At 49.0% G+C, this 13,887-nt stretch overlaps 3 protein-coding genes across 3 annotated transcripts; 2 read left to right on the top strand and 1 right to left on the bottom strand.

Moving 5' to 3' along the window:
• Positions 1 to 4,802: 4,802 nt before the first annotated feature.
• FSUBG_3928 (uncharacterized protein) lies at positions 4,803 to 5,072 on the top strand (the record flags this gene model as incomplete). The annotated part of the gene is made up of 1 exon (XM_036681861.1): positions 4,803 to 5,072. One exon carries the CDS (start codon positions 4,803 to 4,805, stop codon positions 5,070 to 5,072), a length of 270 nt encoding a protein of 89 aa, XP_036540486.1.
• Positions 5,073 to 8,611: 3,539 nt separating this feature from the next.
• FSUBG_3927 (uncharacterized protein) lies at positions 8,612 to 10,026 on the top strand (the record flags this gene model as incomplete). The annotated part of the gene is made up of 4 exons (XM_036681860.1): positions 8,612 to 8,669; positions 8,715 to 8,808; positions 8,855 to 9,018; positions 9,071 to 10,026. 4 exons carry the CDS (start codon positions 8,612 to 8,614, stop codon positions 10,024 to 10,026), a joined length of 1,272 nt encoding a protein of 423 aa, XP_036540485.1.
• A 258-nt stretch (positions 10,027 to 10,284) lies between these two features.
• Positions 10,285 to 13,228, bottom strand: FSUBG_3926 (tpa inducible; the record flags this gene model as incomplete). The annotated part of the gene is made up of 2 exons (XM_036681859.1): positions 10,285 to 12,104; positions 12,151 to 13,228. The coding sequence occupies 2 exons, from the start codon at positions 13,226 to 13,228 to the stop codon at positions 10,285 to 10,287; spliced, it is 2,898 nt and encodes a 965-aa protein (XP_036540484.1).
• Positions 13,229 to 13,887: the final 659 nt, after the last annotated feature.

The raw sequence follows: 13,887 nt of genomic DNA, 5'->3' as shown, positions 1-13,887 counted from the left end.
AGAAAGAGCCATAACCTCCGAACCATTCAATGCCTCGCCGACCGGTCCGTAGTGGCAAGTTGTAAGCTTTGCATAAAGATCACCAAACATGGCCTACAAGCCTCGAGACTTGATACCACAATTACGTCGTTGTAAGATGCCAAGGGGAGACGCCTCACTTGCGGTCTCGAAGATTCATACTGTATGTAGCATTGTTAATCGAACAGAACGACCAAGAATCACACGCCCCTAGAAAAAAGGAACAGCCTCGATGCAGCCAGTGACAGCTGTGCGAGGTATCCAAGATCTCGGAACAGATCAAGAGATTTCAGGTCAGGGCAATACCAAATAGTGACATCATAGAGGGGCATTTTCCTCCAACAGACTCTTAAACCCGGCGATTTCTGTCCGCGACGCCCAAAAAAAAAAACAGGTTACGAATCGTTTACAGGCTACTCTTTCAATTTCTGTTTCTTTCCCCCGCGATGACGGTCTCTTCTCTCCTTTTCTATCGCTTTACAGGGGTAAATCGGAAAGCATAGACTTAAGTGACGTCGTCTAAGGCAAAGCCCGTCGCTCTTCGATTCGGACCCCACGGCTGCCGAGCAAGGCAGATGCTGCATCTCGTGTGTGACTGGACGCCTTGCCTGAATTTGACATTGTAGATCATTTCACGACAGGCCCGAGAAAAACAGGAACATGCCGACCAGCAGCGTTTACACTTTAGCTGTTCAACGGTTCTGCAGGCTTCCGAACGGACCCGTTTCTGTTGGCCTCAATTGCGTTTCCCCAGAATTCTAAAGTACCGTGCGATTAATTGAGGATACAGACACGAAACAAATTTTCACGGGCCGAGGACACTTAAAAGAAAACGAATTTTTTAACCAGAACCGTGCATGCATCCCAAAAGCCGGCCGGGGAACGGTAGCCCACTGTTTTCACAAGACCGGGCCGAAGCCGGAGCGAGCGGGGGGAAGACCGGTGCTTTTGGCGGGGTTGATAACGATAGGGTCATTCACATTCATTTCCATTTCAGTTATTATCATATCATGATCGAGATAAGATATCGGTGAGAGCGATCAATAGTTATTTGTGTTACATCTAAAGGCGGTGTCGCTCGTGTCCTTCTAGTCAGCAATGGGTTCACCTTGTGGCTTACGAGAGCCGGACAAGGCTCAGACTAGTAAATAAGAACGAAGCTCGAAAGGAGAGAGGGTGTGTATCGTGTGTGTTGGGAATGATTCAAGACATGGTATCGCACACTGTACTGTGCGTGTCCGAACACGACGGTGACCCATGACTGACTCAAAGATTTGCTCAGTGGCGGACAACTCACGACAAATGAGTCAAGTCTGACAAGCAGAAGACGGGAAAAGAAAAGAAGAAAAAACTCTGTCCGATTCGGTAACTTTCAGCTTTCAGCTTAATTCAATAGCCTCGCGCATGTCTCGGACTTTATTGATAAACTTTTCAATAGACTCGGAGACAAACTCCAACGTATCTCATTACTCCAATTCTCTACGGAGGTACATCTGTACAGAGTGCTAATACAAGTAACAAGAATGGTCCACCCGGATACAGAAGGATTTCGCGGCTCCGGGAGTTCGGCGACAAGGATCCCTGTAACTGGACATACAAGTAATCCATCTGACCCCAGATTCCCCTATACGGACAAGATATCCTCGGCCTTGCAATCTGTGCTCCGGGCGCGAAAAAGGATAACGTTCTCCAAAACTACCAAGCACTTGGCATTGAATCATGACTGTGCCTTCGCCGCCTTTCACAGTATGCACCGTTTCAGCCCTCGGCTCCTGTGGCGCGAAGCTATCGTATCCCTCTCCCCCCTCAACCCAAACATGTGATGGCCGGCGCGCAAACCCCAGCTTTACCTCCCCGCCCTTTTGGTGATAGGGAAAACCAAGGTATCAATCAAAGATGCGGCACATGCGCCGGTATCGAATCATGGGGTTTGGTCAAGCTAGCACTTGTATTGTCTCAGATGTTATCTTTGTTAGATGCAGGTGATTCTTTGAGCCTCAGTCCTAGCGACCTGCTATCTCATGCTTTGGTCAAAGAAACGAGAGGTAGACTGTTCCTTTGTTCTGCACAAAGACCTATGCTCCCTCACACCATGTGGAAAATCAGGGTCCAGAGCTGCGGCGCAATTGATACTCTGTGTTGCGCGTATGGCTCAGCCCGGTGCCGTATCGCGCTCGTTGTATTGTCAGCTGCGCATTTTGCTCGTTCCGTTCTGTATGAGGTAGTTCTTGCGGTCTGGGTCTCCAAGTCAGCAGGCACTCTTATAGCGAAACCTATTGACTGATTATTTTAGTGCAATCAATCGTAATCTGTGCCCTCCCGTATCTCACATCTTCCCATGTGGCATTTTTGCGCGCGGGGAAATACAGATGGGATGGTTTGCATCTGGCAGCTGTATTGCTCGAATAGGTAGCTCGATTAAGCATCCATCCATGCCTTTATCCACACTCCCCCCTTTTTATGGGTACCTAGTCCTGTCCCCTGTCAACAACAACATCTCCACCAAAGATGCCTGCTCCCCCGCAAATCGCGACGTGGTTTATTTTGTTTGCTGGCCTTGGCCAAGTGGACGGCGTATGGTATACCGAGGATAAGGACGAATTGATTATTACGGAGGACAACTGTATTAACATCACAGTCCTCGCCAAGGATGTTTCTATTTCATGCGATAGTTATGCTTTGTTACTGAGGCCCGCGAGACCAGGCTTATTCGTCGATAGTCGCACGCAAGGCAGCTCAGGACTCTCACCGCAGGGCTGGGGCTGGCTGGGGCTGGCTGGGCTGGCTGGGCTGGGTTGGTGCTGGGCTGGCTGAAACATACGTGTTAGGCAACGCAGCAATCCATTTTCAACCACAGAATCGATCATCACCATCATCTTTGTGCATGCACAGTGTGTCGCAATTGCAATCCCCCATCAGCATAGCATACGATAACATCATCTTCTCTTTTCTCTTTGGGGCCAGAACAATCTCTCGGTAAGCGTAATGAACATCGTACCATCGACTCATGGCCGGGCCCGAGCTTCTTCTTCTTTTTTTAGACACGAACGACGATAAGGGGGAGACCTCCGGGCAAGAAAATATAAGACTTTAGACGAGGGTGCCAAAATAAAGTTAGAAAAGAGCACCCTAGGCTTGGGCTAAATTACCTAAATCTTTTTATCCCTTAGGATTAAGGTCCTGGGTTTTCTTTCCTCCCCTTGTGGGGAGAGAGGGCCCAGCCTCACTTTTCTTCGTCTTTCGGCCGGTTCCCATCATGATATCGATCAGTTCATCGAAGCGGACCCGCGGGGTCCACCAAAAGTGCAGACAAGTCATCAGCAGAGAAATGTAAAAATCACCTTTTGATTCAAATCAAATTACAATCTTGGTACCCAAAGTCGAGTGAAGTAACGACGGTTGAGTTGAGCTGTCAGTTCCCTGATTCTGGTAATCAGCCAAGCCCGATCGTCCAACATTGCGGCCCTTTTTCTAAACCTGTCTTACTTGACATCGTATCAAATCACAAATCAGCGTAAATGAACATGACACTGTAGGATCGTTACGGTATTATGCGAATTAGTTCGGCCGAGAATGACTTGGACGTTCGAATAGGCACTGATCCTCTCTTGCTACATAGTAGAGAAAAACAAAAGAACAAATAAACAGAAAAAAAACTCATTCTATCCTGTCCAGTAGCCTTCAAGACCGTCCATCCATCTTGACTCCAACTTGGCGGATTCAACACCCCAACCCGACTTATCCCCTCAAACTTTGTGTGTATACTGTACTGTATCGCGCTCAACAACACCTTGAAAATTCCCTCACGATCCCGCGAAGCCGACTTTCGGCGCGTGAGTGTCACAGATGAATCGGTGCTCCCGAGTGAAGCTTCAATCTAATCTAGTCATTTCTACTAAGTGGTCTACGCTTTCGAGATAAGGTGAAAGCAGCATTTGGTGGAATGCAGGCTGCTAGGGCATCTCTTATCCAGGCCCTCGCTCATCCCCGCAAAATACGCTGTAGGAATGGATCCAGCCTTTTGGTGCCCCCAGGCCTCAAAATGTAAAAAAAAGGAACCAGACGAGAGCCCACGACGAGATTCCGGCCTGCCTTGGCTAGATCCACCCCCAAAGTTGTTCGCTCACTGTGCGCGGGATGCCTTGTTCGGTACCGCGAGACAGGTCTGATTGCCACTGTGGATTGCCTATGATCCTTTGATACTGTGCCACTGAGGCTCACTATCTTCCAGTGACGGCACAGTGCGGCTCAGCTTTCTAGCAGGGGGTCGTTTGCCACTCCCCCCCCTAGGTTGGAAAAAACAGAGCCCGCCACACTCCCCACCTCCTTTCGCTTGCCTGGCTTCACCTGAGGCTCCATCTATTCACTCCCCACTTACAGGTCGGGTACAGCCTCTGCCTGTGTCTATATCCATCAGCCTTCCCCCCGAAATCCCCTTCCCCGGCTTTCTCTTCTCTCTCTCTTGATATTGCTTGATATCACAAGATTCATCCCGTCACAGCTATTAGCGTTTTTTGCTTTTTCGTTCACGAGCTGGACCTCATCAAACTGTTTTGCTTGACGCAATCTAACCATCTCACACACAAATCTCCCATCCCTTTGAAAGAGTGACACCTGCTTTATTTACCAAGGCGCCATCTCATTCCAGACACACAAAACAAAGGAACCACCATCAACACAACAACAAAACAACAAAACAAGAACATATAACTCTTCACAATCCATCTAAATTAAATTAACAAGAAATTCTCCTGGCAAAACAAACCACATCAAATCTTGTCACCATGGCTCACACAACCGAAACCTACTATTACTACGTCCCCAATCTTCAGGCTCTCGACCCTACAGCTCGCGAAGTCGACCCTTCAGCTTACGCCTGGGTGCAACCCACAATCATCGAGGATGAGGATCTTACTTTTGGCGGAAAGGCTTTGAGTGCTTGGTACGAGGAGGACCGTCGTCGTCACAGCAGTGGCAGCGATGAGGAGGAGCGACGTGGCCGTGAGCGTGTGCGAAGAAACTACTCGCGCTCCGGCAAGTCGCATAAGAAATAAATTACATTTCTACCCCTTCCTCCTTTAGAAGCAAGGAAGCGAATGCGGTTCTCGACACTATGATACCCCTTTAGACATCCGACACCTGAACTTTTTACTCACCGCCGCGACAATACCTTGCTCTCATCGCCATTACTCCTCAGATACATCTCGCCATCACAACGAACTCAATCACTCGACATGTCCGCATGAAACGACACTATAGACACTCATATCACCAAACCTGTACCACCTCTTTTCGCTCTCCCAACCCGACATATTCTTTGGCATAGCATTCAGCATCACGACCGGGAAGCGCATTTAGATTTTTTAGGGGGGGGTCAACCCAACTCCCATGGACATTTTGATTCAGGCGTTCTTGTTTTTATCCATTGGTGCCTCTCTTCTGCATTTGGGATACCCCCCCATGTTGGATCACTTGGCTGGTAGCCAAGATAACGTGGTTTAGAGCGGGACTTGGCTTTTACGGGCAATCTCCTTGTGGGATAAAGGAGAGTTGGTTTGAACGCGGGAATGGTGGTAAGACTGATAAGAGGTAGCACCCACACTGAATGGCAGAAATACCATAACTTAACAATCACCTACAATGTCTCTTGATGTGAATGTGATGGTCAGCTAACGAGCACCGCGCTCAGCGCACTTATCGCGTAACTGACAGATAGTAAGTGGCATTTGACTCGCGTCATGTTTTACAACGTTACAGTGCTTCATTGTCTACACAGCTAAAAGGGCGTTCGCATCATGCCCTCTATGGCAGATGATCTCCACATGAGGTCACGCACACAGTCATGCCACGTGCAAATCTCATCAAAACCCCGATTCACTTTTGTGCATCAGCGCCAAAAGTCGACGTTTCATTACGATTCAGGTTTTTTTGTCAAAAAGAATCCCATGCTCGTTAGATGACGTCGTTATTGATCTTGTGAAGTCGATCTTGTCCAGGCGACAAAGTGCCGAGGTCTACAGTGTCTCCAACAGTTGATGATCAGAGGGAGGGGAAATGTCAAAAGTCGATGTGGGAAAGATCGGTTTTTGATAGGTTTGCCACCTTCTGTTGCATGACGAGACATGGTTGCTCTCCCGGTTTGTTCTTGTCTCCAGCGGATGGGCTCCGTGGGTTTTGAGTCGTTCGGAGGGAAAGATGAGATTGGCTTGGCACTTGGGAATTTTGCTGTGGCGAACGTGGCTGTACGTTTTGTATGATCACGACTGTTGGAGGCACATTTTCGATGATGGCATTTTGAGGTATTGAATGAGAGATTCTGGACAGACGATAATAACTATTTATGGTCACCCTTGATGTACTCAGCATGTAGTTTGGTCGGTGCTAAGTGGCTTGCCAGACTAGATCAGACTGGCGATGCGATGATGCTGGGCTTTTGTGTCGTTGTCACTGAAGAGTTGTGAAAGCATCGACCGACCGGCGTTGCTACAACGAAGATGTTTTTACCTCCAAAGTCATAAGAAGTGAGGGTGTTCGTCCCTCAAAGTCCGCTGGTGGCCGTAATGTCCTTGTTGTTGATCGACATGCCCCATTGTCTTCTCCTCATCAACTCCCTCTCGTTCTAGACCACATCGGCCTATGCTGATCCCTCACAGCGCAGGATCTAGACCTACCATATCACTAAATTTGGTATGTACTGGCCATGTCAGACCCGAGCACTCGGTAAAGCTGCCCTAAAGCCGCTTGGTGGAACGGGTTGCGCGATGATCCGCGGTCGCTAGAGAATGCTGCATCGTGTCGATCCTTTACCCGTGTTTCACGATAATGGAAGTCCTTCTGAGAGTTGAGCGATGGATAATTTGGCGCAGAGTCTCTGACTCTTCGAAGAGATGGTAACGACAAGTGTCTGCGACGTTGACTCTGTGTGTTAATGCGGCAGACAGTGGTTCTGGAGATGTTGCGCAGGCCAGGAAGCTTGAAGAACATATCCATGACTAGCTATGGTAATTTGCTGCACCTTGGCCTGCGATTGACTTGAATGCGAGTGAGTTTGGCTATATACGGGCGGTAGGAGCCGGAGTGTTTGGAGAACCTCCAAAGCGCGTCGCTACATACCTCGAATCAGTACTACGCGACGGATTGTGTTTGAGCGTAGGGCTCATTTAAATAAGAGCTATAAGGGTTTATCTACATGTGCTTAAATGAGATAGTCAGTTATTATTCATTAAGCTAAATACCGTAGTTTCCTGTAGTACTATGGGCTGGTGGTTGGCTCTTGAGATTGTACGATAGATGTTTCCCTTGATATCTTAATACTGAGCCTTGTATCTATGAAACAATGAAGCAATGAAGTAATATGTGATTTGATAGCAATAGGCTCTAATAATTCCTTACTTTCCCTTACTGTCCCTCCTCTTAGGCCTGCGGTGTATATAGTGTAGCTGGAGGACTTTTATGTTGGAAACGGAGCTCGAAGCAACCGTAGTCGATGTCCATGCGATAATAAACCCGAAGAAAGGGCTTCCGATATCGAATGCCCGACTGACTGTAATAGCGTGGTGTCTCTAAGAGTGGCTGGCCTACCTCCGCTGTGCTTGTAGCCATTTGTTTCTGATGCCTCCATTTCATCTCGGCTACAGCGTAACTCACTCTAGCTCTGTGACCAGACCCTTATGAAGAGAGATCACTGTTAGATATTACAAGTTCTGCCCAGGGTGGAATATAAAGACGCATCAAGACCACATAGTTGTCTAATGGCTTGCTACAAGTGCGACTTGGTATTCTGCTTTAGCCCGGCGTCAAGACAGGAAGCTGTTTCAAAGACGAGCCCGAAGGAAATGAGGGAGGATCTAAACTACTTGATATGCTAGGGGCCATTCTGAATATAATTTGGGAGCTAATGTCCTAAACTATACCTACAAACGTGATGTTGCGCATCAAGTGCAGTGGAGCGGTGACTAAAGTGACAGTATTTATTGAAGCTTTGGAGGTGTATTCCGAGCCTCAACATACTGGATGAAGAGAACCTAAGTTTAACACTATAAGTACCGAAGCGGTCAATTCTATTGTCTCCTCACACATGCTTTACGGCCTGCGGGTGTAGAGCTCGCAAAGGTTGCTGAACATGATCTGATCCGAAGCGCTCCAGGGTATCATCGTGAGCAGGCACCAACATCAACAGGCCTCCAACACAACACCAACAACACCAACAACACCGCCACGACACATTCGTTTGATGTATTTACCCTCCCCCCCGTGATCATCCAATGCGACATCTTCTCTCTTCGCCAAATCGCACAGCGAGCGACAAACGCTGCCTAAAACCTCATGCACCCCAGAAACCACCACCACAACCGGGCGCATTTGCCCAACGCCCAAAAACACACAATTGGTCGCTTTCTCGCGAATGAGGCTCAGCTCTGTGCTACAAACCACCAACTCATCTTTCGCAAGCTTCAATAGAACCATGCAGGTTATGCACACACTCCGCCTCTTTGCCGCCCAACCCTGGTTCAGCCGCAGTATGAAAATGGAACCTCAGCTCCTCACGGCGGTTAATTCTTCCACTTCTCTTCAATTGTAACACTGCGGAGAAATGCCGGCTCGAATTCATGAGAACTGTGTTGACTTTCGGGTTTTGATATGGGATAAAGGTGAGTGATTGAATCTGAGTACGAGGGTGATGCTGATAGGTGTAGGGAATGAGAAGTGGCTTCGTGAGGATGTCCGACCGGGGGCCTTTTATGAGGGCGAGATACCTGCACTATGGAATGAGTCGCATGTCATAGTCGTGTAAGTATTCTCGCGTTGAGGTTGAGAATAATGCTGATTATGGCAGATTCGCGGACGCAGATAAAGTACGCGATTGCCCATCGTGTAAGAAGCGCTTCACCGATGTCTTCTGTATGCCTGAGCTCTGGTGGTCAAGCTACAGCCGTAGATCAAACGGCTATTTTGGCAGCGAGACATTTCGCGATAACAACGGAATGATCACTGCATTGAGTCAGCCTCACTATATCCGTCGAACTTCATCCTCAGAGTACTGACAAGGCAGATACGTGGTCACGGTTCCTCGTCAAGCAATTGAACGAAACCAGCCATCAATGGCATAAATTCAACATCCTCACACGCTGGATAAAGGACCCCCAGCAAACAATCCTTCTTGTATTCGAAGCACCCAAACAACTCCGTCTACGCGATAGATTCCCCAATCCACTGCTCCTAAACTCTCACAACGACACGCTCAGCGATCCCTTCTGGTTCTATCCACGTCTATTCGAAGATCTCTCTCTTCTTCAGGATAACTCCGTCTGGTCAGTTCGCAATCACGTTCGCGGGATCGAGAAAACAGACCTTACACAAAAGCCGGAGCCTGAATATCGAGCTATGCATGATACAGCTCGACATGCCATTCACGTCTCGGAAACGCTTGAAGTTGCGGAGAAGACTATCACGGCGATCATACAGCAGCATAGTACTTTTGAGGCTGAGGCAGCTGGGGGGAGTAGATCTGCAAAAGCAAAGTTTCGACATGTTGGTGAACGATTACTGTGGTATATCCACATTCTACAAAGTCTACGCTGCAGAGCCTCCGCGAACAAGGAAAGGCTTCTTAACGAGATCCAACTGGCGTTCAACTCAGTGGCGCAGTACGATTCTCGCATCTCTGTCAAGATCGGACAGGCAACGCAATCCGACAGCGCAGCTATGAAGACCATAGCTTTCGTGACACTGACATTTTTGCCTGCAACTTTTATATCGGCGTTGTTCAGCATGTCGTTCTTCAAGGTAGATGATGACACGGGAGTCTGGAGTGTGAATGAGAAGTTCTGGGTGTATTGGGTGTTTGCCGTTCCAGCTACGTTGTTCACCTGGGGGCTTTGGCTATCGTGGCAGTGGTTTTATAGACCGGTTAAGATTGGGGAAGAGGAGAGGTCTGTGAAGAAGTTTGGGGATTTGATTGGGTTTGTGAAACGGGGTGGGACGGATGAGGAATACCAGATATCTTGAGCTGGGAAGGCATTGAAGGGATGACATGTTTGGGTATCGAGGTTGCGACTTGGATAGCTTGGCATTTTGAGATGCAAATGGCTGACCTTATGATATATATTACTGATCAACTAGAAGTAGCATTGCTTGCGTGCTAATATCCGTGTACTCGTATCTCGTTCCTCATTCCATTGTGCTGCTGTAATCCAAGTGCTAAGATCCCAAACTACCATCATATGTTGCTTCAAAATCTCAATAACCAAAGACGCCTACTATCGATCAAATGAGTGCGTTGCACCTGGCTCCAACATCATAGTCAACTGGCTGCACGGGATCGACCGTCACAATAGAAGCTGGCTTTGCTGAAGCATCATATTCCTGCACAACGACAGGTGCGGGCGAGGCAGTTGTCTCTAATCCAGGCGTCGGGGTCGACTGAACCGTCACTTCAACCACAATACTATCCTGCGGCGCTGGTGTTGAGACCTGAGCCACAGGGGCCGTGTTGTTCTCAGTTGCTAGGCTCGTACCAGCTAAAATGTCGTTACTACCGTATTCGCTGCTGACAATGAGTGTAGTGGTGTCAGTTGTACCTGGGACTTCGACCAGAGGAACATCGCTAGTGATGATCTCAGGCTGATTGTTCTGCATGAATACTGGATACACAGGTTGTTGCGCCTGGGTCTGGGGTGTGAACAGTGGTGCTGGTTCGGCGGCATAGTCGGGTACTGAGTACGAGATGGTGACCTGCTGCTGTGGCATTTGAGTTGGATCGTAGACATATGGCTGGGTAGAATATGTCTCTTGCGAAGTAACCTGATATACAGGCTGTTCAGTCAATTGAACAGGAGGCTCAACGACGGCCTGCTCAGATGTAATGACAGTCTCATAAGACGTCGTCTGCTGAGCCAAAATTGGCTCTTGGGTTGAAGCAGCTTCGAACGTAGTCTGCTGCTGGACTTCAAAACCGGGTTGCTGCTCGTATGTTTGAGTGTACTGAACTTCCTGCTCGAAAACAGGCTGGCCCTCATTCATCGTGTAAGAAACCTCAGTCGTAACACTGAACTGCTCGGGCTGCTGGCCAAAGGCAGCCTGTTGATCAAACGCAGGCTGTTCGAAAGCTGGCTGCTCAGTCTGTACCGAGTACTCAAGTGTTGACTGTTGCTCATAGGCTGGTTGCTGAAACATCGACTGCTGATTATTTTCAAATGAGAACGACTGCTGAGGCTGTGAGAAAGACGATTGCTGATAGTCGAAGCCTTGCTGGAACTGCCCCTGTTGCTGGTCTTGGAACCCGCTCGAGTCATCCCCTCCAAATCCAAGGTCACCATCATCGTTGTAGCTGTCGTCGTACTCGCCATCGCTTCCGGAGCCGACGCCACTGAAGCTGTTGACTGTGTTCAACATCCGACCCATCTTCCTCCAATTCTTCTTCTTTCCAAGCTTTCCAACCTGTCGACTTGCCATCTCAACGCCTTGGCCAGTGAGTCTTGCGGCATTGACCGTCGCTGAAAGGATGCTATCGCCGACGTTTTGCGGCTGATTTGGCTGACCAGGTCGTGCCTTTCTCACAATGGTCCTAGTTCCTTGCTTCGTCTGTCGTGGCTGCTGTCCCGGCCGATCCCACGTCGATAATCCAAGCTGTTCGTTGATGTAAAACGGTGTCATGTCTGGCGTTCTCAATTCTCTCCAACCGTCAGGCAGAGAGTTGGCAGGCTTCACCCATGAACTGGTCCCCAATCTCTTGTTGAAGTAGAATGTTCGTCCATCAGGTGTCTTACGCTCATCCCAACCAGGTGGCAATCCGGAGAATCCAAACAAGGCCGCTGCCGTAGGCTTCAGGTGTGTCTTCAAGCCAGTAGAGTTATGAGTGTACCAGAGTCGGCCAGAGACGTTCTTTCGAATGGTCCACATTTGGGTTGTCGCATCTTGAACGCAAGACTGAACTCGGGGGTCGGATTCAGTGGCATAGTAGGATTTATCGTGGCTGTGAGAAGTGTTGACTGCGTTGGAGGTGAAGCACCACACACAGAAGTTGGTCGTGATATGCGCTGTGCTGCAGATGAGACAGGTGTAGACTGACACGTTGAGAGGTATTCCTGGGAGTGTTAGCGACAATAGTGGTTCACTAAAAAGGCCTCTTACCTTTTCGACAATGGTTACACAGCTGAGGTTGCCCGGTAGATGTGCGTCTCAAGTCTGCCGCAGGAGTAGCTTGAACAGCTGGGGTCGTCTGAATTGCAGGAGTATGCTGAGCTGGATGATTCTGCTGAACTGCTGGGATTTGTTGAGCTGCCGGGGCATACTGGGCCGGGTGATGTTGCTGCGGAGGTTGTGCACCTGGAGCATGCTGAACCGCTGGACTTTGCTGGGCTGGAACATGTTGAGCCACCGGGGCTTGCTGGTTCACAGGTGGTTGCTGATTCGCATTAGGAACGACATTCGGCTCCCATTGTGGTGTGCCCGCGACGCTGGGTGTAGCGACTGTGGTAGCAGGCGTTGCGATACCGGCGCTACTACCGCTGATGCTTCCAGGTCTGCCGTGATCGGCCACAAATGAGCCGATGTTGCTGTTGGCAGTATCAACCCGATGGATTTGCGGAGTTGGGCTCGCAGGAGATTGCTGTGGTTGTGCTTGGTGAGTGTTTGGCAAAGTCGTTTGAGCTGGGTTTGGTGATGGGTTTGTTGGGCTGAAGGGTTGTTGCTGGGGATGTTGCGCTTGAACATGCTGCTGTGGAAACTGTTGCTGGTATTGCTGCGGCGGCGCTTGTTGATGGATTTGCGGATACTGAATTGGTTGTTGGTGAGTTTGAGGATGTTGAGGATGAGGTTGGCTTTGCTGTTGTTGCTGCTGGGGAGGGTACTGAGCAGATTGCGCTTGCTGGTGCTGGTGCTGGTGCTGAATTGGTTGGCCTGGGTGTGCTATCGGCTGAGCTTGGTGAATCTGCTGTGGAATTTGTTGCTGGTAAACAGGTTGAATCTGTTGCCCTGGATGATATGACTGAGGCCTCTGTTGTTGAACATGCTGCTGCTGCTGTTGGTTGTGAGGAGGATACCCAGCTTGGGGATACTGCTGCTGAGGAGCAGGTCTATGCGGCAGCGAAATACTCTGGCCTGGTGCTCCAGCAAGTTTCCCAACAGGTTTCCTAGCCACAGACCTCTGATGCATCAAAGGCTGAGGCGCCGCTTGTACAACATTACTCTGAGGCTGTGGAGACGCCATCTCGACTTACACCAGAAGACACAAGCAAGAACAAGGACAAGAAATGACAAGACGGGAGACGAACGGGAACCCCGCTTGGCAATGCATTCTATTTATTGCTATTATTCCCCTGTCCATCACAGGACTTTAACAATCAAGACCTGAAAGAATATTTTGTATCTGGTTGTGCATCTTCTTTTCTTTCTACCCCTCTATCTGGTATGTGCAAGGGTCCCTCAGCCGCAAATATGCAACCATTCACAACGCAGCTCCGTCGACTTCGTGGCGCGCTATGGGATGCATCTTGCTTTTTAGGGAAAAGCTCGAGGCGGATTTTGGTCCAGGGCGTTTTTAGTTGCCGTTGTTGTCTCCGATGTTTAGTGTTTGATGCGGCACAGTTCCGCTGTGTTTAATCTATTCTGTAGCTGAAGGTAGGGCTCTGACGCGGATTGCGGATGAGTGTCTGGGAGCAAGAAAACTGCACACCTCGATAAATGATGGATGTTGGAAATAAGAGAAGTACAATAAGCCTACATAAGTCTTACCTTTATGCTAGGTAAGGTCCGGAGTACCTAAGGTAGTTTAGGGTAATTTAGGATTCGGAGTCCTAAGCTTTTCTTGAGGAAGCAGGCACTAAAAATGAGTCCCCGGGTGACGCTTGCTTTCTCTTATGGGAGCAA

The sequence above is a fragment of the Fusarium subglutinans genome, assembly GCF_013396075.1.
Source record: "Fusarium subglutinans strain NRRL 66333 chromosome Unknown NRRL66333_c0000034, whole genome shotgun sequence".
Lineage (NCBI taxonomy): Eukaryota > Fungi > Ascomycota > Sordariomycetes > Hypocreales > Nectriaceae > Fusarium > Fusarium subglutinans.
This window is presented reverse-complemented; position numbering and strand designations above follow the sequence as displayed.